The sequence below is a fragment of the Nuphar pumila genome, chromosome 7, assembly GCF_984573655.1.
Source record: "Nuphar pumila chromosome 7, dmNupPumi1.hap1.1, whole genome shotgun sequence".
Classification (NCBI taxonomy): Eukaryota; Viridiplantae; Streptophyta; class Magnoliopsida; order Nymphaeales; family Nymphaeaceae; genus Nuphar; species Nuphar pumila.
In genome coordinates this window covers 92643312-92669038 of record NC_143255.1, presented here as the reverse complement: position 1 = coordinate 92669038, position 25727 = coordinate 92643312, and the positions used below count along the sequence as shown (strand labels likewise).

At 37.2% G+C, this 25727-nt stretch overlaps 1 protein-coding gene across 1 annotated transcript in view; it reads right to left on the bottom strand.

Moving 5' to 3' along the window:
* Nucleotides 1–25727, bottom strand: part of LOC149832483 (B-block binding subunit of TFIIIC) — a 94957-nt gene that overhangs the window by 35083 nt on the left and 34147 nt on the right. Inside the window, exons 6-9 of the mRNA XM_090014522.1 lie at nt 23561–24091; nt 21079–21831; nt 17416–17697; nt 17024–17179 (exon numbers count right to left, since the gene is read on the bottom strand). Coding sequence (XP_089870648.1) covers nt 17024–17179; nt 17416–17697; nt 21079–21831; nt 23561–24091 — 1722 coding nt within the window. The remainder of the gene's footprint in view (nt 1–17023; nt 17180–17415; nt 17698–21078; nt 21832–23560; nt 24092–25727) is intronic.

Sequence of the window (25727 nt, the reverse complement as noted above, 5' to 3'; positions counted from 1 at the left end):
TGACTGGGGAGGAAACCCAAATGATCGAATCTCAACTACTGGCTTTTGTGTATTCCTAGGAGATTCGCTAATTGCTTGGAGGTGCAAGAAACAGCAGAAAGTCTCATTGTCTTCTACTGAAGCAGAATACAGGGCTATGGCAACCACTACAATGGAGCTGGTGTGACTTCGAAGTCTTCTTCAAGATATGGGAGTCGAAATTACCGGTGCTTCGAACCTTTGTTGCGACAACAAAAGTGTCATCTACATTGCCAGCAACCACACCTTTCATGAGAGGACTAAACATATTGAAATGGACTGTCATTATGTACGTGATGAATATCTTCGTGGGACAGTTACACTGCCATATGTCACTTCAGAATATCAACTTGCAGATTTATTTACCAAAGCCCTGCCTGCTCCTCGCTTCTTGTTTCTTCTTGACAAACTTTCGGTCATTCCCCCGTAAAGTTTGAGGGGGGGTGTTAAAACATATGTAATAATACATCTATATATATATATATAAATATAGATGTATATTCACCATAATACCCGATAGGGGTATTATGGTCTTTTCACAAGTACCCAATAGGGGTACTTGTTTTATTTCTTTTATTTCACTATTTTTTATTTTTGTTTTTTATTTTTTAAATGTATTTTTGGATACCGAAAAGGGGCCCCACAATGGAGTCGTTGGGGCCCCCAACGACTCTATTGGGAGCCCCTTTGGTCTCCTTTTCTTATAAATACGGGGAACCCCCCTTGTACGTGGTATTGCTCTTGAGAGCTCCTCTTCAATAATAGTGATATTATTTTTCATGTGTGTAGCCTTTTTATAAGGCCCTTCGTATATCCCTTAGTGGATTCCTCTCTTATGCTTGTTGCATTTGTTCGTGTGGGACATAGTGAATGCTTTAGCATTCTTGGATTCTTCCGCATATTTCATTACAAGTATCACACTGCCAGACATATCTCATGTCATGCATACTGTGAGTCAATTTCAGCATGCCCCCAATTCAGTTCATATGAATGTTGTACTTCGTATTGTCAGATACATAAAGGGCACAATAAACAAGAGAGTATTTTTTTCCTCATCTTCAAACTTAGAATTGATTGCATATACTGACTCTGATTGGGGAGGTGACCCAAATAACCATCACTCCACCACTGGTTTTTGTATTTTTCTAGGTGAATCACTGATCTCATAGAGATGTAAGAAACAACAGAAGGTGTCTCTTTCATCAACAGAAGTAGAATATCGAGGCATGGCCTCCACGACTATGGAGATTGTGTGGATTCATCAATTGTTGAAGGATATGGGAGTACTAATCCAAGGACCTACAAGACTGTGTTGTGATAATAAAAGTGCAATCTATATTGCTAAAAATCACACTTTTCCGTACCAAGCACATTGAAATGGACTGTCACTATGTCAAAGAAGCCTACTTGCAGAAAATCATAGACCTTCCTTATGTGACTTCAGAATACAAGTTGACAAACTTTTTCACAAAGGCGTTGTGTTCCCCCAGATTTCATTTTCTTCTTGACAAACTTTCGGTCGTCACGCCCTAAGTTTGAGGGGGGTGTTAAATTATATCATGTATACATATATTTATGTATATAGAGGGATATATATGCATATGTATATATATATATATATATATATATATATATATATATATATATTGTCCCAGGGGCATTTCTACCATTTCCCATTTTACGCATATTCACCCTTTTAAATGTGCATGTAACTTGTCTTCATTTTCTTTTTCTTCTTTTCTCTCTTTCCTCTTTCCTTTTTCTTTTTCTCTTTTCTTTCTTCCTCTTTATTTCTTTTCTTTTTCACCTTTTTGATTAAAAGTCAAAGGAGGGGGAGACGTTAGACCCCCCCCCCCTCCAACGGTTAGATTTCTAACCGTTGGAGGGGCTCCAACGTCTAGTAGGAGCCCCTCCTTTTGGTCTCCTCTTGGATTATAAATACGGGTGTATCCCCTCTAATTGTATTCATTCTTTTGGGAGCCTTTGTGCTCACCTTTGCTCAATAGATTTCTCTTTGTACCTTTGTGTACTTTTTATTCAAGTGTTCTTGGTGTGTCTTTGTACATGTATCCCTTCGTGGAGCTTGTGCTTGTAGTGCATATCTTTGAAGATATTTTTACAAAACCATGCAAGAATTTTTGCAAGGTTACTTCCACAATCTTCTACTTTAGATTAATGATCTTGAATAGCTTTCATTTGAGCATCTCTTTCTAAGGCCTTCTCTTGATCTGCTCGTTTTATGAGCTTGAGTTGAGGCTATGAGATAGTGCCTACACATATCTTCAAAGCTTCTTTCCTTTAAGGTTATTTTTCAATGTGGATGCCTACACCATTTAGTTGGAGCTATTTAACTTGAAGGAGAAATCAATTTTTTGTTCATATTTCATTTTGAATGGTAGAAGAGAGAAAGAGAAGAATAAAGAACATGTTCACTTGAGTCATCATAAGCACCATGAACACTGATGCTTTTCCACACTCACGAACACTTATGGCCACTTTTCACAAGACCAAGAGCATTATGGCTTTGGTAACATGTAATGAAATATGCGAAAAATATAAACAAAGGCCTCTAAGGGCTTACAAGAACACAACCACAAAGTGCATAAGAACAAGTCCGCGACGGAACAATACAAGAACCAATAATGGCAACACAAAAAAGATAAAAAAATATAATTTTATTGAGCATATGCTTGAGCTCCAAGCATTGAAGAATAAGGGAGAACACCATCCCTATTTATACACTATACAAAAGAGAGGGAGGCCATTGGGAGCTCCCAAATAGAGTCGTTGGGAGCTCTCTAGTCTACGAGCATATTTATGATCGTTGGGGAGTCCCAATGATTCTATGGTTAAAAGACCATAGAGCCCCTCAATGGCCAAAAGAATGAAAAAAATAGGGAAAGGAAAATAACAAAAAAAATAAAAATATTATTTATAATAAACAATTACTATTATATGTGAAAAGACCAAAATGCCCCTATAAGGCATTGTTGAGACTAAGATGTTTTTATGATGTTTTTAGTAAATAAGTTTTTCTAAACTAGAGGTTATTTGAATCTTATTCTTTAATGAGGGACCTGGGTGTAATTGTGTTCTTTGGACTATCTCTATTTAATATAGAGAGTAGCCCTAATTGAATTGAAGAAGTTAGATTATTCTCCAGCTGTCTCTCTCTTTCTCTACCTTGGTTGTTGTGCATCTCTCCTTACTTTCAACCTATGTCACATGGGTGCGGGTGCGGGTGCGACACGGGTGCGGCACAATTTTAAAAATTTTGGACACGGGGACTCGGCTATATATATAAATATTTTTTTTTTAAATATATATATATATAATAATATATCCTGTGTGTGCATATATCTATATAAATTTTGGACACTCGGCTCGTGACTCTTCCGAGTTGTCTCAGATCCTGAATTAACTGAGTTAAAATAGTAGTATAACTGGGTTAGAACCAAACTTGGCTGAGTTTATCATTGACTCGGCTGAGTCTTAGCTACCATGGGAATAAAACATCATCAAGGTATTAATTAAAAGCATTAACTAAAAGCATGTTCTGGTAAATGCATTAAACATCTTTTGCTAAAATTATAACATTAATTAAAAGCATTAAAAGCTTTTAATTTTTCAAAGCTAGATTTGAAAAAGAGAGAGAATTAAATGATCTCGGTGGATGAAAAATGTTGGTACTGGTGGATGAGAATTTATTAGCCTTTATAAGAGATAGAACTCGGTGGATGAAAAGTGTTGGTACTCGTGGATGAGAATTTATTAGCTTTTAAGATTGAGAGAGAGAATTAGATGATAATATTTAAGAATAATTTTTTATGGGGCTTATGAGAGAGAGAATTAAATGATAATTAGCTTTTTTCATGCTATATATATTTTAAAAACTATATAAAAAGATCATTTTTTTTTGTTTTTTGCTATAAAAATGGACAATTTTGGACTCGGTCAAAATTGACCGAGTCCAAAAGTGGACGGACTCGGCCTCGACTCGTTGACCGAGTCCGACTCGGCGTTGACCGAGTCCGACTCGGCGTTGACCGAGTCCAGGCCGAGTCCGAAGCCGCACCCGTGTCCGCACCCGTGTCGGGGCGTGTCGACTCGGGTGCGGCGCCTCCCTAGCCGAGTCCGTGTGACATAGCTTTCAACATGGTATCAGAGACGCGTCCCCTCCTGGGATACCGTTGCTGATCGTGAGTCGTGTAATGCTGCTGTGGCTGATCGTGGAAAACTGCAGCAAGCTGCATCATGTGTCGTGAAACGTGAAAAGTGGCTGATCGTAGAAGCACTCAGATCGTGGGTCGTGTGATGCCGTTGGTCTGATTTGATTCTCTATGTTGTCGACACAGATTTTTACATAAAAAAAAATCTGATCGTTGCAAATTGATTGGATGTTGCGGGCTTCAAAACAAATGATCTTTGAAGTGTGGATGGTGGAGAAGTTCAGACCGAGTGAAGATCTGATGCAGAGAAGTCGCGAAATCAAATCAAGTGGGGGTCGGTTCTGTTAAGGTTGTGAAGAATCAGATACAGCAAAGATCTGATCCATTGTCCTTGGGAGCGTGATCTCGTGCCCTGCTCCAAGTTCGAGTGACTCCAGTTTCTAGCATGAATCAGAGGCATATTCGTGGTGGATGTGCAGTCGAGGTATGCATCTCTATCTTAGTTGTGATATGCATCTCTATAGTGGTGGATGTATAGTCGTAGTATTCAGCCTGTCGAGGTCATGAGTCGTGAAGGGTGAAGCAGGAGGGAACCTTCTGCACAGGTCGTGTGTGCTGGTGCTGTAACTGTATTGCGTTGAGGCTGCTGCTGATCAGAAAAAGCAGTCGTGAAACTGATCAGAAAAGCAGTCGTGAAATTACACAGGGAAAATTATTTTGTTTCTGCTCATGTTATCGCTAGTTGTGCTCAGATTTTATTTAGCAAGCAGCTGGGTGCTGTGTCGTGATCCTTTTGACTCAATTGATGTTTGAAAACAGCATGTGGAAAAACATTCTGTTCGTGGGAACCTTATCTTTTGAAGTGAGATTTTGTGTTGGGTGCTGCTACTGTTTGTCGTAGTGGCAGATGTGTGATGGTAACACATTCTAAGTCGTGTTGGATGTGTGATCTTGATTTACAACCTATAGTCATCCTTGGTTGAGGTGGAAAGTTTTGGTCAAGTTTCTTAAAATTATATTTAAAGTTTGGATCTGAACAGTCGAAGGTCGTGTTTCTTAGATTTCATTGGTGAAGTCAAAACTTGATATAGTCGGGCTTGTTGTTGATTGTGGGTATGCGCCTGTGGTTGCTCCTGCATTTTGTGAATCAAGCCCATCAGTTTATATTATGGCTCAAGTGGTTAAATCAGATGCAGATTCCTCCAATGATTGTGTAACTCTTAGCAGGGTTGAATATGACGAGGTCCTTGCTTTACGATCATCCAATTCGAAGCCTTCTGTTGCGGAGGTTGTGTTCTCGGCAGGTGATGGCCTATCTGCTCAAGGTGGTAGGTGGGTCATTGATTCTGGAGCCTCTGGTCACTTGTGCGGAAACTCGAGCAACTTTGTGAGTTTAAAACCTGTGACAGGTCAAAAAGGGGTACGTTTTGATCCTATGGGATGCACCTTTCAGGACTTGCTGACGGGAAAAAGGATTGGTGGTGGCTATGAGGAAGGTGGTCTGTATTACCTACACCAACCAGAGGTTTTGGCCAATTCTGTTGTTACATCATCCTAAGTCCTCTTTTGTGGCATCATCGTTTGGGTCACCTTCCAGTGACAAAACTTCGTCGTGTCATTCCTCATATACCTCCCTCAGTTTCTCTTCAGTGTGAAACATGTCAATTGGGAAAACATTGTCGAAGTTATTTTCCCTCCAGTCAGAGTTCATCAAGTCAAGGATTGTTTGATCTTCTTCATGTAGATGTGTGGGGTCCAAGTAGGATTCTGAATAGGTCTCAATGTCGTTATTATCTAGTTATTGTTGATGACTTTTCGAGACTATCGTGGGTGTTCATGTTAAAAGATCGGTCTCAAGGTCCTGTCATTCTTAAATCTTTAATTGCAGAGATAAAAACTCAATTTGACATATGTGTTAAAATTGTTCGCACTGATAACGCTCTTGAGTTCAAATCCAAAGACTTACTTCAATTCTACTCTGTTAATGGGATTCAACCTCAATTTACATGTCCCCATACCTCCCAGCAAAATGGGGTGGCTGAGAGGAAATATAGACAAATCCTTAATGTTGCTCGGTGCCTTATGATTCAATCCAATATGCCTGCTACATACTGGGGCGATGCGGTTTTGACAGCCGGGTTTCTTATAAATCGCATGCTGTCAAGTTCTGTAGAAGACCAGAACCCAATTCAAATTCTTCATCCAGAGGCTCCTCTCTTCCCTATCCCCCCTAAAGTCTTTGGATGTATGTGTTTTGTGCATAAGTTGGGTCCTGATCGAGATAAACTTGTTGCTCAGTCTATTAAATGTGTTTTCCTTGGGTATCCTAAGAACCAAAAAGGATATCGTTGCTATGACCCTATATCTCATAAAGAGTATGTCAGTGCGGATGTTACCTTCTTTGAGTCTATTCCTTATTTTTCAAGTACTACTCCAAGGTTACAAGATAGTCAGGGTGATGTTTTTCCTCTGCCAATTCCCCATTTTCCTTTAGAGTCGTTCACTCCAAAGCCTGAGGCTCCATCCTCTGGGGAGTCTTGATACAGAAACCCTCCTATAGTGTATACTCACAGGTTACCACCTACCTCCATGCCCCCATTATCTCCTTCTCCTGAAGTTAGTATCTCTGAGCATACTGAAGTTTTTGCTGTTGATGAGGATCTTCCTATTGCTCTGCGAAAAGGGAAAAGACAGTGCACCCTTCATCCCATTTCTCAGTTTGTTTCTGAAGTTAATCTTGGGGCTTCTATGAAGAATTTTATCTCGGCTTTGTCAGCCTCCTCTGTTCCGCTTCATCACAGTCAGGCTCTATTCGACCCCAAATGGATACAGGCTATGAAGGATGAGATGGATGCCCTATGTTCTAGGAGCACTTGGGATTTGGTGGATCCTCCAACTGATGCAGATATTGTTGGCTGCAAGTGAGTATATACCATTAAATATAACTCGGATGGGTCAATTGAACGGTACAAAGCCCGGTTGGTTGCAAAAGGGTATACTCAGACTTATGGTGTTGACTTTTTTTAAACTTTCTCCCCAGTTGCTCGTCTTGGCACTATTCGTCTTGTTCTTTCTGTTGCTGTGCACCATGGATGGCCCTTGTTTCAGTTGGATGTCAAGAATGCCTTTTTGTATGGGGATTTGCATGAAACTGTCTACATGCAACAACCCCCAGGCTTCGAGGTTCAGGGAGAGTGTAAGAAGGTGTGCAAGTTGAAGAAGGCTATTTATGGCCTGAAGCAGAGTCCAAGGGCATGGTTTCACAAATTATTTAAGGTAATGTCGAGTTTTGGCTTTGTCAGGTCCGCTTCAGATCACTCTTTGTTCATCAAGAAAACCAGTGCTGGAATTGTTGTTATGGTGGTATATGTCGATGACATCATATTAACAGGGAGCAGTGCCCAAGATATTTCTGCCACAAAAGATCATCTTCAGAAACACTTTGTTACTAAAGATCTTGGTCACCTACGATATTTTCTGGGTATCGAAGTTGCAAGAAACAAAGAGGGCTTAGTGTTGTCTCAAAGAAAGTATGTGTTGGACTTATTAAAAGAGACTGGAATGCTAGGAGCCAAGCCAGCTAATATTCCAATAGATCCCAAAACTCACATGTTCGATGAGAAGTCTGAGTATGTAGACAGTGTCAGCTTTAGATCGTTGGTGGGTAAGTTACTATATGTGACTGTTACTAGACCTGACATTTCATTAGCTGTGAGTAAAATCAGTCAGTTCATGGACAAACCTACAAAAGTTCACTGGGATGCAGCTATGATGGTTATTCGGTACTTAAAGGCATCTCCTGGTAAAGGTCTGTTGTTTAAACGAAATCCATCTTTGGACGTTGTTGCTTACACTGACGCGGATTATGCAGGATCTGTTGAAGATAGGAAGTCAACATCTGGATTTTGTGTGTTTGTGGGAGGAAATCTTGTTACCTGGAGGAGTAACAAACAAACCGTTGTAGCCAGGTCGAGTGCTGAATCTGAATACCGAGCAATGGCCCAGACTGCAGCTGAGATTATGTGGGTAAAATCAGTCTTGACCGAGCTTCAGGAGAAAGTATCCCTACCTATGTTGATGATGTGTGACAATAGGGTTTCTACATATATTGCCAACAATCCAGTATTTCATGAAAGGACTAAACATATTGAAGTTGACTGTCACTATATCCGCGACTTGGTTCAGGCTGGGTATATCTGCACCGATCATGTATCTTCCGAAGATCAAATAGCTGATGTTTTTACCAAAGCCCTGGCGAGACCAAATTTCTCAAAGTGTTGTGACAAGCTGAGCATGATTGATATCTATGCTCCAGCTTGAGGGGGAGTGTTGAGACTAAGATGTTTTTATGATGTTTTTAGTAAATAAGTTTTTCTAAACTAGAGGTTATTTGAATCTTATTCTTTAATGAGGGACCTGGGTGTAATTGTGTTCTTTGGACTATCTCTATTTAATATAGAGAGTAGCCCTAATTGAATTGAAGAAGTTAGATTATTCTCCAGTCGTCTCTCTCTCTCTCTTTCTCTATCTTTCTCTCTCTCTCTCTACCTTGGTTGTTGTGCATCTCTCCTTACTTTCAACAGACATTAACTCTTACAAGACTATATATATATATATATATATATATATATGTGTGTGTGTGTGTGTGTGTGGATCTGGATCCAGATCCATATGCACGTCAATCCTCTTTACTATGCAGTTGATGCCTTTATCATTAATGGCATTTTTGTAATATATTTGTTGTGGTCGCATATTTTAGTCTCCATTGTAAAGTCGTTTTCATATAACGAGATTAGGGCTTGGTGGTGGGTTATGTTCAGCCGCCCCAGCCATTGTGCATCTCCCTCTCTCTCTCTTTTCTCTGTTTCTTGTGCAGGATAAGATGTGGAATAAACTCCTCTCAATTTCTCTCATGGTATCAGAGCCTTGGTTGCGGAACCCTACAAGAAGCATGTTCAACGAGATCTGAAGAAGCAGTCGTGAATACTCCTTGGTTTGTCTTCTTCGTAATCTACTCTTCACCAACAACGACTGCATCTTCTTCTTCAACATCATCGTCTGCCATTTCTTCTTCGGCTGCATCATCTTCTTCAACATCAACGTCATTGTCTGCCTCTTCTTCACGACATCATTGTCTGCTTTTTCATCTTCGGTTGCATCTTCTTCTTCAACATTAATGTCACTGCCTCTTCTTCACCATCAACGTCAATGACTGTATCTTCTCTCCTTTACCATCAACGACTCTTTTCTAGGGTTTTAGCTTTCCCCCTCACGTTGTGTGTTTTCTTTACCTACCATCAACGTCAACCTTTTATGGGTTTTTCTTTCTGCAATAAAACTTTACCTTCTTTCTGTCTTCTTTCTGCCATAAATTTCTTTACCTCCATTCTGAATTTGTTAGCTTTGTGCATTCCTAAGCCATCTTTACCTCTTTGATTCTTTCCTAAGTTTGTGAGCCGTGAATACTCCTTGTATTGCTGGACATTCATATCATTTTGTTTTATATATTATTGTCATAGTCTAGCATTTACCATTATATCAGATTTTCTCAAACTTGTATTACTGTCCTTTCTCTTTTTCAATCAGTAGTAAAATTAGTGTTTTTTGTGCAACGTCTATAGGCAGGCTGTGACGTTTTACATTCTCATTTCCAAAAAAAAGGTTTCTTTATTGAAGCTCTGTTGATTGATTGAGTGATCTCAAATCAGTTTGTTTGCTTATTCGTTGTTTCATTGATATGGATTCCTTCTCGTATTCTGGTCCCTCTGCAAATTTCTTAAATAAACTCATTCAAGGAAAAACTTACTCATTCTAATTTCTTAACATGGAAGAGACAAATACTTCCATTTATACGGAGTTAGGATCTCGATGAACATCTGGATGGTTCTGTTCTTGTACCACCACGGCTTATTTTGCAAGAAACCAAGGATGAGAAGGGCGACACAATCACTAAATCTGTTAAGAATCCAGAGTATACAGCTTGGAGAAAGCGGGATTAGTCTTTGGTTGTTTATATTACGTCAACACTCTCTCAAGAAGTGTTGGCTACTATTTCAAATGATTGCACTGCGGCAAATCTATAGAGTAAGCTCTCTCAGACATACTCTCAGATATTAGAAGCCCGAGTTATGTACTTAAAAAATGAGTTTCAAAGTTTGAAGAAAGACTCCATGATAGTTATGGAATACATAGGCCGCTTAAAAAGTATTACTGACCAATTGGCTGTTAAAGATAAAGTACAACATCATTTCATAGGGTTAAGATTTTATGAGAAAATTGAGTCTTAACATCAGACTTGAATCTACAAAAAGTAAGAAAAACTTGGTCCTTTGTTTTTGAGAAAAATATCCAGGTACAATGAGTGAAATCATCCACAAAAATAACATAATATTTGGATTTAGAAAAAGACAGTTAGGGAAGGACCCCAAGCATCATAATGACCAAGCTCAACTAGGAAAGAAGCTCTTTTATTAGATATAGAAAAATGTGATAACTAACACAAGAAGAGTTTCTCCTTTTAACATCAATCAAACCTTTATTACACAAAATATCAAGAAAGCTAGAATTGCAATGGCCTAATCTACGATGCCAAACATCAACTTCTTTATGAGCTTCTGGACTAGATAACGCAAATAATGAATGAGACGCTAGTGGTGAGAAAGACTATGGAGCATCATTCAGGACATCAGATTTTCGCATCTTCTTCTCTCAACGAACGTCTGATTCGTGTGAATTTCTTTTACAGAAACAAAAGATGGAGAAAAGTGGAAACAGGAATTAGTATCACAAAAAAGTTGAGAAACAGAAATGAGATTTTTCTAAATGTTAGGAACAAGTAAAGTATTGGACAAGAAAAGGAGACCTCTACTGGTAGTTTGTCGTGACTACATGAATGATATGATGGTGTTTATCATCTCCCGTAATCATATGTCCATTACCACAATATGGTGCAGCATGAGAGAGTTAAACTGAATCTCCTGTAACATGATGTGCTGCCCCCGAATCCATAAACCAGCCTTGAGAGAGAGTGTAGTCAGATACACAAAGAAAGAAAACAATATTTAACGTAGGAAAGAAAAAAGAAAAGGGAGAAAAAATTTTAGATTTCAAATTTAAAGTAAAACATATTTCTAGTAAAGAGGAGTTTGCAACCAAAGATCAACCGAGCTTACCTTTTCTAGGCTCCCATCATAATATATATCATAATAACAAGCATGATGAATTACAAGAGTACCCTTTGGTACAAGAAGAAAATACAAAAGGTATACATACATATTGGATCTGGATCCAAACCATCCACTGTGTTATAGTCTTAACATCATGGAGACCTTCCCCTGCCCTATCTAAAGGTGGTTACTCTTATTATGTGATATTTGTTGATGATTATACTCGATTTTCTTTAATATACTTTCTTAGGCCCAAGTACAAAGTTTTTGAAAACTTTAGAAAATATCACAACCTTATTAAAAATCAATTTAAAGCTGAAATTTTTATCTTCCGCCAGTGTTGGGAAAAGCGTTGAGGCGTAGCGAGGAGCTCCACCAAAAACTGAGGCGTAAAGCATAAGCCTCAAAAAAAATATTTGAAAACTTTAAAAAATTTATAAAAAATATTTAAAAATACAAATAAATAAAGAAATGTTTTATTGATGAAATAACAACCAATAAGAAATAAGAAATAGAAAATCTCAAATAAGTACTAAAAATATGAGATTAACATATAAAAGTAACTAAAAACTGATTATATAACTGGAAAATATATGAGATTAACCAAAAAAAGTTAAAATTTAGTAAGAAACTGATTACATAACTGAAATAACTGGAAAATATATGAGATTATTCTAAAAAATATGAGATTAACATATAAAAGTAACTAAAAAATGATTACATAACTGGAAAATATATGAGATTAACCAACAAAAGTTAAAATATATGAGATTATTCTAAAAAATATGAGATTAACATATAAAAGTAACTAAAAACTGATTACATAACTGGAAAATATATGAGATTAACCAAAAAAAAGTTAAATATACTAAGAAACTAATTATATAACTGAAATAACTGGAAAATATAAGAGATTAACCTATAAAAGTTAAATATACTAAGAAACTGATTATATAACTAAAATAACTGGAAAATATATAAGACTAACCTATAAAAGTTAAAATACATGAGATTATTATAAAAAATGTGAGATTAACATATAAAAATAACTAAAAACTGATTACATAACTGGAAAATATATGAGATTAACCAACAAAAGTTAAAGTATACTAAAAAACTGATTACATAACTGAAAAATATGAGATTAACCTACAAAAGTTAAAATATATGAGATTACAACAACAACAACAACTACGCCTTCATCCCAAAACCATTGGGGTCAGCGATATGAACCAAAAAAGAAATTCATTTGGGGTCTTCCACATGAATCCTTTTCCTCCAATCATTTCTATCCAATGCCATGTCCTCGGTGAGGTTCAAAGCATTCATATCTTTTCCTATCATCTCCATCCAAGTCTTCCTAGGCCTACCCCGACCTCTTTTAACTAATATATTTTCCCATTTCTCCAACCTCTTTTAAAATATATGAGATTATTCTAAAAAATATGAGATTAACATATAAAATTAACTAAAAACTGATTACATAACTGAAAAATATATGAGATTAACCAACAAAAGTTAAAATATATTAAGAAACTAATTACATGACTGAAATAACTGAAAAATATATGAGATTAGCCAACAAAAGTAAAATATAGTAATATACTAATAAACTTATTACATAACTGAAATAACTGGAAAATATACAAAAATTTTGTTGATTATGTCTATGAAATCTTGTTGTAAAAAAAAAAAATTGCGCCTTGAGGAACAGAGGGCCGTGCCTCAAGGCGTGGCGCGCCTTTTGAGCCTCAAGGCACATTTTTTATAACATTGTCTTCCGCTCTGACTCTAGGGAGAGCTTATGTCAAATGATTTCAAAACTTATTTTGAACATAATGGAATATTACACCAAAGATCATGTGCTTATACACCTCAACAAAATGGATTAGCTGAAAGAAAACATAAGCACATAATTGAGACTATTTGAACTCTTTAAATCTAAAAAAATGTTCTAAAACATTTTTGGGCTCAAGCTTGTTCGACTGATGTATATCTTGTTAATAGACTTCCATCATCTAAGCTTCAAAACATTTCTACTTATGAAAAACTTTTTAAAATCTCTCGTGATTATCTCAGATTAAAACTTTTTGGGTGTAAGTATTTTGTTCACTAATAAAAATCATAAACTCTCTCCTAAAGCTATTCTGTGTGCATTCTTTGGATATGGGGAAACTAAAAAAGGATTTAGATGTTTTGATTTAAAAAAGACAAACTATATATATCAAGGAATGCTTATTTTCTGGAAAATGAAAGTTTCTTTCAAAAATGTGCCTAAGAAGAATTCTAAGTATTTGTTCTTGAGTTATTACCTCAAAGTAGCAATGCTTCTTTATTTGACAATGTTAGTAATAAAGAGTCTCAATTGAATCTTCAGGATGGTGTAAATATTGAATCAGAAAAAACTAGTATGATTCAATATAGAAGATGTGAAAATGATAGACAACCAAGTACTCTAAAAAGTTACTCCACCTTAGAAACCCAACAACATCCAGAAGGAGTTAGAAGATCATATCAAACCTCTAGACCCCCTAATAGATTTGTTTCATATAAATCTTGTTCTCCACAGTGTAGACCTTGTTTAGCTAAAATTTAGTCTTATTTTGATCTTGTCATATATAAACAGACAAAGGAATATCTCGAATGGATAAAAGCTATGAATAAAGAATTAGGGCACTCAGAAAATCTAAGACTTGAGAAATATTTGATTTGTCTAGGGATAAGAAAACCATAAGTTGCAGATGAGTTTATAAAGTTAAAACAAAGAGTGATGGGACCCTAAAAAGGTACAAGCCCTGGATAGTTGTTAAATGGTATGCACAAGAATATAGGATAGACTATGATGAAACCAACGTTGTCATACTAGGAAGGGGAAGCGAGAAACAATACGGGAAGTGAAAGCGAAAAGCGATGCATTTTAAAATGTATAGGAAGCGGGAAGCAAGGTATAAAAAATATATAAGAATTGAATGGGAATCAAAATGAAACACAAATAAAAACTAAAATAAAAGTGACTAGTTCTTAAATTTCAAGATTTTTTAGTGTAAGAATTAAATTTTTAACAAAATCTAAAAATGATGACTACCGATTTAGAGAAACCACATGGAAGTGAGTGAGAGAAAACATATAAAAAACATGAAAAGTTGAGTAAGAGAACATACAAGAAAAATAGATGAAGTGTGTGGAAAGCATAGGAGAAGTGTGGAGAAAACGAGGTTCTTACCAAGTTTCGGAAGCGAAGAGCATCGCACTTCTGAAGTGAGTTTTCGGAAAGTGGTCTTCCCACCTATCTAGGAAGCTTCTAGTAACATTGGATGAAACATTTGCACTTGTATCTAGAATGAATTCAGCTATAACTCTCATAGTTGTTGTTGTTAAAGGTTAGGCTACTTACCAAATTGATGTAAAAATGATTTTTTAAATAGAGATTTAAAAGAAGAATTTTATATGGATACACCTAGATATGAAGCTCCTCCTGGTAAGGTGCTTCGATTGAAAAAGATTCTTTATGGTTTAAAACAGGCACCCAAAGCCTGGTATAATCATTTTAGCTATGTTATGCTCAAACTTGGCTTTAAATCTTGTTATACTGATATTGTCATGTTTACTAAGAAATCTTTTGCAGGAACCGTAGTTCTTCTTCTTTATGTTGATGACATGATCATCACAGGTGAAGACAAACAGAGAGTAAATCATATTAAATGTATTCTTAAAAAATATTTTGAAATAACTGATCTTAAATTTCTTAGATATTTTCTATGAATTGAGGTTGCTTATTCTCCTAGGGGATATTTACTTTCTCAAACCAAGTTTACTAATTATATTATTGACAAGTGAGAAATTACTGACGAAAAAGTATACCCCTGAAGTTACTAATGCAAAAATGAAAATTGATGATAGGATACCTCTGGATTATCCTATTTTGTATTGTCAAATGATTGGCGCCTTAACTTATTTAACTATTACTAGGCCTAATAATGCGCATGCGGTTCATACTACTAGACAATTCCAATATTCTCCCACCACAGTTCACATGAGTACTCTGATGAAAATTATTAGATATTTACAAACCTCTACCTCTAGAGGTCTTTTGTTATCTTTTTCCTCTTCTCTTGAGTTAATTGCTTATTATTACTCAGATTAAGGAGGAGATCCAAATGATCGATGCTCAACTACTGATTTTTGTGTTTTTTAGGTGATTATCTGGTGTCGTGGAAGTGCAAAAAACAATAGAAAATATTATCATCTAGTGAAACTGAGTACTGTGCAATGGTCACCACAACATCAGAGATTATTTAGTTGCGAGGATTACTTGAAGATATGAGCGTTCATCGGCAGACACCCTTCAGACTATATTGACAACAAGAGTGCAATGTACATAGATGGCAACCATATATTTTATGAGAGGACTAAGCATATAGAAATGGATTGTCACTATGTACATGAAGAATTCCTGAATAAAATCATCTTCCCATATGTCACTTCAGAGTATCAAGTGGTGGATTTCTTCACTAAGGCACTTCCGTCACCACATTTTCATTTTCTTCTTGACAAACTTTCAGTTATTACACCGTAAGTTTGAGGGAGGGAGTTAAATTATATTGTATTAGTTAGTTATATATATATATAAGTTATATATATTCAAATATATGTATAACTAGTTGTAAATTTGGATTAGAATCAGGGTATTTTGGTCTTTTTATTCATGTAATAGTCGATATCCATTAGGGACAGTTTTGGGTTTTTGTATTTACTTTTTTTGTTTTTGTATTTGTGTTTTGTCTAAGGGCTTTATGCTCAATATGACCATAGAGCTGTTGGGACTCCCCACTGTTGGGAAGTTCCCAACAGCTTTATATTGGGAGCTCCCCAATGTGTCGCATGTGTATATATAGGGCTGTTTGCCACACTTTGTATGTAATGCTTTTCTAAGCATATTCAATACAATTTATATTTATTTTAAGTGTTCTTGTGGGTTCTCTGTGTGAGGTGCTCTTGCCCATAAGTGGCTTATTGTATTTGGTCCATAAGTGACCCTTGTGTTTGTATTTTGGCACCTTTGTAGCCCTTTGTGGCATTGTACTTGTGCACGTGTTGTTTCATTGCATATTTTATGTGTTTTATATAAATGTAAAATAGTGTTGTATGCATTTAAAAGATCGTAATTTGTTTTATGCACACAAGAATTTCTTTTCGTATTAATATAAACTTAACATAAAGCTTTTTATATTGCTCATATATGTGGGCATTTTGTAATATTTTTTAAATAAGAGACTGCCCTCTTTCAAATAAGAGACATAATACTCTCTCTCATCTTAAATAAGATGTGATGTCCTCAATCTCTCTCTTCATGACATCTGATGTAACTCACGTCAATCAAAGGGCAAAAGGAGAGGACACATTACTCTCTCTCTCTCTCTCTCTCTCTCTCTCTCTCTCTCTCTCTCTCTCTCTCTCTCTCTCATACGAAATTACAAATATTTGGCACTCTGAAATTTTAAAAGGCCACAGCATGACACAATTGACTGTCTCTAACGTGTCGTAATGAATCACAGGTCATGTCATGTGTAACAATTGATTTTCAATGCACAAGTTTTTCCACTACCCAATATTAGCCATAAAACTAGAAAAGATCAGAACTGTAGACAGATGTCCGAAAAACAAGCTAACCTGTTCCAGGGTAAGATTCAAATCCCTAGCAATCTTGACACATTCTTTGAATGGAATTCGTTTGTCCACCTCATCATTTGAAATACGTTTGAGCAGTTCTGCACGTTGCTCAGGGGTCATTACCCGAATTGAAGACCATGATCTGTAATTGAAAGCCTGCAATAACAAACTATGATGCAGTGTGTTCTTGATCATAAAGAAACAATACTAGAATAAAAAGATATTAGGGATGCCATTATCAATGCCACCAACTCGCCCCCCCCCCCCCCCCCCACCCCCCGAAAAAAGAAAGAAGGCTAGAGTCCAAGTTCAATCATCTCACTCATGCCACAAAGGCAAGCTATTGAACCAATAATGTGAGATCCAACTAACAAATAATACAAAATACATACCTCTGGGACAGCTGAACCAGGAAATGCACGCCCTGCAGCTGTTGGATCTGCTGCAGAGTAGCAATACTCCAAGGTTTTCCAATATGCATCAACAGCCTCTCCAGTCGAAAATACAAAATCATGTCGAAATTTTGGATTAAGATCACGATGATCAACATTTAAACGTGGTCTGGATCTTTGCAAAGGTTCTTCAATGTATGGCTTAAGTTCCATAGCATATTTAAGGATGGTATGTGAAGCTGTATTCGCTTCTTCATGCCCTTGGCTCACCAATCTAAGCAACTACAGGCAAACACCAATCAAGTATAAACTATGAAAGCATATTGAGTACAATCTCAAAGGAAAAAAATTTGTCACCAAAAAAGAATGCAGAAGAAGTGGCATATCTCATCAACCAGGAAAGCTTAACATATTGATTTACAGATTGTAGACAAAAACCTGCTTGCAATTTTAACTCTCACCCTCCACAAATACCCTTGAAACAAGGTAAATCAATGACTGGAAAAAGTGGATAATACAAAGAGAGCTGAAAGGCGGCCAAATGCTCTCCTTAATGTGAGTGAAACAGCAATGGACTAAATAAACCATAAGACTGATCAAAATAATAATAATAACAATAATAGTAAGCATGTTAATCATTGAAATTTTTGTTACTGCTGCTGAATCAACAAGTAAAACTAAAATTATTCCAAAAAACAGAATATATATTAGGAAAGGCAACATATTTACTTTTATTGATTTCTTGGGAAAAAAAGAACAAAACACAGACCAGAGTTCCGTTAAATTATATATATATTTTGTGTATTTATATACGGAAAAATGTTTCGTACACTTGAGTGTACCAGGTTGGTGATACTAGCATTTTCTGGCCACATTACACCATCAGATTGGCTAAAACTGTCAGGGTCACGCAAGCTAGCATGGACGGTGCCACCCTGATGGTTTCCAGCCAATCTGATGTCCAAATAGTGCAAATCAAGGAGTGGTTTGTTTCAGGTCACACTGAGTCCAAAATTGCCTCAATTATTATAGTGAAGAGCATTCATGAAACTAAATATTTTATGACCAGTTATGGGCTGTGATAAGACCGGATACGGGTATAGGGCATCACACCCTTTGAGGTGGTACGGACTTCACCAGTTTCCGGTATCACAACAGCCAGAAAACGGTAGAGTTTATAGGGCTGCCTATGCACATGAGTGCATAGAATCAGCTGCCGTTATATATATACACACACTAGGATTCTTATGTCTTGTCTTTTATAAGCCCATTAAGGTCATTTTTGTAAATGTTTAGCTAGTCGTTTGGATGCTCTATGGCTAGTAGATCACTACCTTTGGCTGTATATAAGGGACTTTGTCCCTCTTCCTTATATACATATTTTGTGCATTTGTTAATACCAGAGTTGCCCGTTGGGGAAGCGGGAGCGGGAAGTGATTCGGGAAGCGGAAGTGGGAAGTGAGGCACTTCCAAAATTTTAGCTAGGATTTTTATGTCTTGTCTTTTATAAGCCCATTAAGGGCATTTTTGTAAATGCTTAGCTAGTAGATTGGATGCTCTACGATTAGTAGATCACTCCCTTTGGTTGTATATAAGGGACTTTGTCCCTCTTCCTTGTATGCATATTTGGTGCATTTGTCAATACCAGAGTTGTCAATCAGGGAAGCGGGAGCAGAAAGCGATTCGGGAAGTGAAAGCGGGAAGTGAGGTACTTCCAAAATTTTAGGAAGCAGGAAGTGTGAGACGACTTAGAAGTGAACAAAGAATCATCTTAGAAGAGAGAAGAGAAGCGAATCGGAAGCGACCTAAGAAGCTAACCGAAAGCGTCATGGGAAGTGAGATGGAAGCGAAAAAAGGAAAAAAGAAAAAGAAAAATAAGAAGAAAAAAACAAAAAAAAGGAAAAGCAAGCTTCCCATTTAGGGGAAGTGCACTTCCCAAAAATTTTGGGCACTTCCCAGCACATTTCGGAAGCGCCACGTTTTGCGCTTCCCCATGTCCTATGGTGCTTATGGTAACCCTGGTCAATACTAATAAAATTTATAGTTTTGCTTTTGTGTGCCTTGGTGCATTTGTTCTACTGCTCTTAGTGGCTTGTGTTTGCCCTTATTGGCTTTGTAAACTTCTCTTTTGAGGACTATTTTATTACATGGTATCAGAGCCACAAGCTCTTAATCCTTGAAATTCTTGTTTGTGATTAAGGAGTGATTGTGGTGCCAAGATTGTCATTGAAAGTGCTCATGACTCTTGAAGTATTCACAAGAGTGACAAACTACTCTCATCCCTCTTCCTTCTACATTCCTTCCTCCTCTCTATTTCTCATCATGGAGAAAGATTCCGTCTTTGTTATGTCCATCAAGTTGAATGCTTCTAATTACCTGACATGGTCTTCTACTAATAATCACATCTTGGCAAAGGGCTAATCAAATATATTGATGGTGATTGTTTGAAGCCTCAACTCTCATTCACTAGAATGGAGAATGGAGCTATAAAATTTCTAGATGCACAAGAAAAGGTTTCAGCTACTCAAGAACATGAGAAAAAACATATATGGATTCATGCATGGATAATGCAAAAAAATTTACATCGATCATGAATAGTGTCGATGTGTCGATTCTTGATAGTGTGGCTAGATTCAAAGTAGTTGAAGAAGCATGAGATTTCTTGGAAGGCATGAATACATTAAAAAACATCACTCATTGATAGAATCTCCACAAACACATTCTCACTATGAAGCAAGGAGAAAAGATAGTTTGGGACTACTATAATGAGATGGTGGAAGTTTGGAATGAGTTGGCTGTCTTGAAACCCAAGTGAGAAACCTCCAACGATCTTCATCTTCGTCAAAAACAACGCAAAAGAGAGCACTTTTTTATGTTCCTAAATGGCTTGAGAACCAAGTTTGAAGGAGCAAGGATAATACTTCATAGACCAACTATTCCAACTCTACATGAAACTCTTACAGAGTTGACTATAGAGGAGGAAAGGTTGGGTATGGACAAAAGCAATGAAGTCATCCTGGCCGCCCCCAAACTAAGAGCATCAACCAAAGCTTATAGACCTCCTCACTAGGGGTGGCCATCAGGCTGGGTAGCCGTTGGGTTTTCGAGCACCCAGCTCGCCACATGTTGGGATCGGGCCGAGATACCAGAACCAGTGCGATAAAAGTCGGATTGGGCTTGGGCATGAATGTCAGCCCGAGTCGGGCTCTTATAGTCCTCCTACATTTAAAATTAAGAAGAAAAGGAAAGGGGTTGCAGAAGGTGGTAGTTTTGGGTTTCCAAAAAAGAATAGGATTGGAGAGGGATAGTTTTGTGCTTTGAAAAAGCTTTCCTTTCCAAAAAAGAATGGGATTAGAAAGGGGATGAGGTTTTGGGTTTTCGAGAAAGTACCATGCCTCTTTCTTATTGGCCCATTGTTGCAAGATGTCTTTTCCTTTGGGTGTCTTCCCTTCACAAAGTTATGTTTTCAACAAAACAATGACACACACACACAGAGCTTGAAGTGAGGATTCTTATAAGCCACCAACAATCCTAGCTTGAGAACCTTATGCATTTGAGCCACCCCTTTCTACATTGTGGACATGAAAGAACCAATAGAGAAACCTTTTGTTTTGCTCAACAGAATTAAACCCAGGTTTCAACAGAATAGGAAGTGCTGTTTACCTTCAACCTACGTAAGATGTCAACAAGATTTGAAAGCCTCCCAGTTGCCTGCGTTGTCATGAGGCTCTTAAACTCCTCTATTGGAAGCTCTGAGAGGCACAACCCTTGTTTGCAACTTTCAACTAGCTCTTCAAATCTTTTTGTAGATCCAACAACTTGCAAAAATAGTTCAATCGGCATTGCTTTACTAGCAGCATCCAGAGAAAACAGGAAGAATGAGCTTTGAGAATTTTTAAGGTCATAACTGTCTCTTCCAAAAGCAGCAGTGGCTTGCCAATCAGGTAAACTGGTCATGTATCCCCATAAAAAGGTGTGAAACAACTTCACCCGGACCATCTTTGCAGGAACATACCCGTTAGCATGCATGGTTTCTAATAGAACGCCTAGAGACTCTGATGAAACAGGAATTCGTGCCCGCTTAACACCAGTTAGTATTGGAACATATTTCTCATTCTTTAAACGAGCCACTCCTTGCCCACGAGCTTCCATATCAAAACTCCTAAATCTCTCATGAATCTGGACCAGAAGGTCTGGTTGTTTCATATCAACAGATGGGTTCAAGATGACTTCTGTCACACGATTATGCCCACAATTAGTTACAGCAGGCACACTCACTGAAATGCATTTACATTGACCTTCTTCTTGAAGTTTTTGCAATACTCGAGTTAGGGTTTTCCTAGCCAGCATAGTTGGTTTCTCCTCAACATTCTCAAGCCACCTGTGAAGCTCGCTAATTATAAGGAACTTCTCATCCTGCAAAAGCATTGCACCAATTTATTAGGTCACATAGAATCATAAGCGAAAGCACTGATGAGGCACGAGGCAATTAAATAGTAGTAGCCTGAATGCTAAGAATATCCAAGTACAAAAGGATAGCAAACAATTGTTTAACTAGAAACAAATAATTTTAATCTAGTTTATTTATTAGTTAACAAAATTAAAATGATGTACTTTGGAGTCAAAAGTGCCATGCAGTACAAGGAGTTGGGACTCATCTCGCCTGGTCATCTGGCTTGTCTAAGCGTTCATGGAACTAATAATGAATAGATTGCTTAGATGCTTCCCTAGGTCCACTGGCTCAGCTAAGCCCTTTCCTAACTCAACGTTTAGTAACTATGTAAGCATCACCTATCCTACAAGCCGACACCCATGTTGCCCAGATCAATTCAGGCTAGTGCTTTTTCACTAATAAATGCACAAAATATAAACTTACAAGTACACGGAAAGAAAACCACAGAAACATCCTGACCCTCCAACTGAGAAATTTCACCATTTTTGGCAATAGAGAACATCAAAATAATGAATTGTCACCTCCGCAAGAGACGCAAAAAAGAGAACAAAAAAAAAAGAATAGATCATAACCAAAAGAAGTAATTAAATATCCCAAAAAAGATTCAAGATATCAGAAACATATATCTGCTGTGAAGAATCAAATTTATTGCCAGTCAAATGGATTGCCAATTCTTTGTGAGAGCTTTTTTCTTTTACCTTTTTTTTTTAGTGTGTGTGTGTGTGTGTGTGTGTGTGTGTGTGTGTGTGTGAGAGAGAGAGAGAGAGAGAGAGAATTATATCTTAAGACATCACATTCTGTGCTGCTTCAGTAAGCACCATTTCCAGAGGAAACAAAATGAGTAAAAAAAATATAAACTTACAAGTACACAGAAAGAAAACCACAGAAACATCTTGACCCTCCAACTGAGAAATTTCACCATTTTTGGTAATGAATTGTCACCTCCGCAAGAGACGCAAAAAAGAGAACAAAAAAAAAGAATAGATCATAACCAAAAGAAGTAATTAAATATCCCAAAAAAGATTCAAGATATCAGAAACATATATCTGCTGTGAAGAATCAAATTTATTGCCAGTCAAATGGATTGCCAATTCTTTGTGAGAGCTTTTTCTTTTACCTTTTTTTTTTAGTGTGTGTGTGTGTGTGTGTGTGTGTGTGTGTGTGTGAGAGAGAGAGAGAGAGAGAGAGAGAGAGAGAGAGAGAGAGAGAGAGAGAGAATTATATCTTAAGACATCACATTCTGTGCTGCTTCAGTAAGCACCATTTCCAGAGGAAACAAAATGAGTAAAAAAAAAGGGGAAATTGTATAGTTGTCAAAAAGTCATTTTCAAGTTCTCAAACAAATGGCATGCTATCTAGTTAATCTACTTCACGTTCATATAATAGATGTATGAATATAGAATATAATCTATGGCACTCTGCTGTCAACTAAATAATGAATCCTTTTCAACTACAATTTATGATCGATCCACTTTCAAGCATTTAACCTTCCCTAACATCGCCTTTTGGTCAAGCAGTTAAAGATACATCAATTTGGGAAAACTAAGAATGAATCCAGTGAGCTATAAAAAATAGAAATAGTTTCAGAAAAAAATCACCAAGACATTATATATAATAGGGAGTTTTTAAACAGGAAAAATTAGACAAACAATGTCACAAAAAGGAACAAATGTAAAGTGACCGAATCAAAACCTTCAATCTTTCAAGTATCCTCTGTTCTCTTTGAGCATTCTCTGCAGCCAAAGCAAGGCGTGGATACCCATGACCAGTTTGAAGCTTTGATAAGCTGGGAGCAACCTTTGATTTTACCATATTTCCAGTTGTTCCAATATTATCCTCAGACACAATAGCATGGTTGTCAACGTCATCAGGTTGGTCATATAAACTTCCAACTTGAATTAGTGCCTGACTTTTGCCCTCATCTATCATGCCATGACATTCCCTTAGCTGACTAAAAGGATCTGATTTGGGGAAGCTGGAAGATGAACATCCATCCACTAGTAAATTCTTTTCATTCTGTATGATATCAACGACCATTTTTCCATCTCTGCTTGAACCATGTTCAAGATTTTGTGATGCAGGATTAAAGTTACTTGATGTCCAGAAACGATATATCATTGACCTTTTATAGCTTTCCGCTTGCAAGTGCAAACCAAATCTTGAAACCATATTTGTAAACCGGTGGTAGTTCTTTTTACTGTTAATCCCAAGCTTTTTGCACACCTGCTCATCACAGTAAAACATACCATCTATTGGTAAAACATATAATCATCCATAAGAATTGGCTTAGACATATTTATCATGTGACACATTCACATTGGTGTAACATATTTATATACATATGCATAATTAGTACTCTATCTAATGAACATAATTTTTTCCCTTTTTTTGAGGAAAATGAACATAAAGTTATCTGCTTTCATAAGACTCAGCAAGAATTATATGATACAGATTAGATGTATGACTTTTTTGTTTATTAACTACAGTAAGCACCATTCAGAAAAACTTAGAAACTCTAAATGGCATCGCCTATTGGCATGCCCATATCATCTCCAAGACTTTCTTATTTCCATCACTAGATGAGCATAATCCATCTTCGTCATTGAAAATATCTGTCAAGAAAAAATATTAGCCAGTACACCCTGGGTTATCATGCAGCTGTAAGCCTGTAAGGGTGGGAACTAGAACACATGAAGCTACACTGAAATACATGAAATATGGGGCCCTTCAAGAAGTATCATAACAAGAAGTAAATATTTAAGAAAGCATATAGCAAAAGAGAATGAAAGCATGTCATAACTATCAAATAAGCAAAAAATGTGATGGGAAGTATGCACTACAACATTCAGAAGTAAGCTTCTGTCGGAAGCAGCTTTCACTTGACAGGCAAGCTCCAAAGAAACTAAAGAAGCTTTCAGTGAATATTCCAAGATAGGTGGCACCAGAAGTTAAGAACCATTTAAGAAAAGGTGAAAAAATGTGACAGCAATAAAACAATTTTTGAAGTAGAAGAATCCATTCCTGGGTTTTCAGGAAAAGATTTCAACATTGTTTCTGGAAGACAGCAACAATATGTTAATAAGGAGAAACAGTATGAGGTGGATTGGAGTTCAGTGTTCAAGCGGAACTGGTGATATCTCTTTCAGTGATGACAAGTGTCCTAGTTGAGCAATAAAGGATGGATGGATTTCTTGTTTCATAGGATGCTATCAAACACTTGGGATGTCTGAACACTATCTCTAACCACAGGCAGAGATTAAGATCTCACGATTCAAAGAGCTTATATCAGAGTGGTCGCAGGAACAGCAGCACAGAGAATTCACTGCCCTTCTGAGTCATAAGGAAAATCTGCATTGCTGTCAGGAAGACTGTAGAATGGACAAAGGTCACAAAAGAATCAGTCTGGAATCTAGATTAAATAAACTGTGGGAGAGGCTGCAAGAGTATATTGCTTATGCAAAGCAAGGTCAGCGGAACCAGTATCCCAGCCAGCAGGCAGAGATTGCATCTATCAGACTGAACTCATCAATAGAGCTTTAGAAAGAGGGTCACATATAGACAAAGTTCATCCAAGACTGTGCTGTGTGCTCATGAATATTTTGAATTCATGAATAGGGATTTAGAGGCCCCTCTGATTGAAGAGAAGATTAAGCAGCATGTTGGACAACCGAGGATGGTAGGCACGGGACTCTGATGGCTCCCCAGCTGAACTTTTCAAGTTTATCTAGGACTGCAAGGAGGAGATGATGAATCAAGTGATGCAATTTCATTCGTATTCTTGATTGTCAAAGGCGGCGCCTAGGTGACCTAGGCACAGCCCTACCGCCTGGGCTTTTGGGTTTGGGCGGTGGGGTCCTAT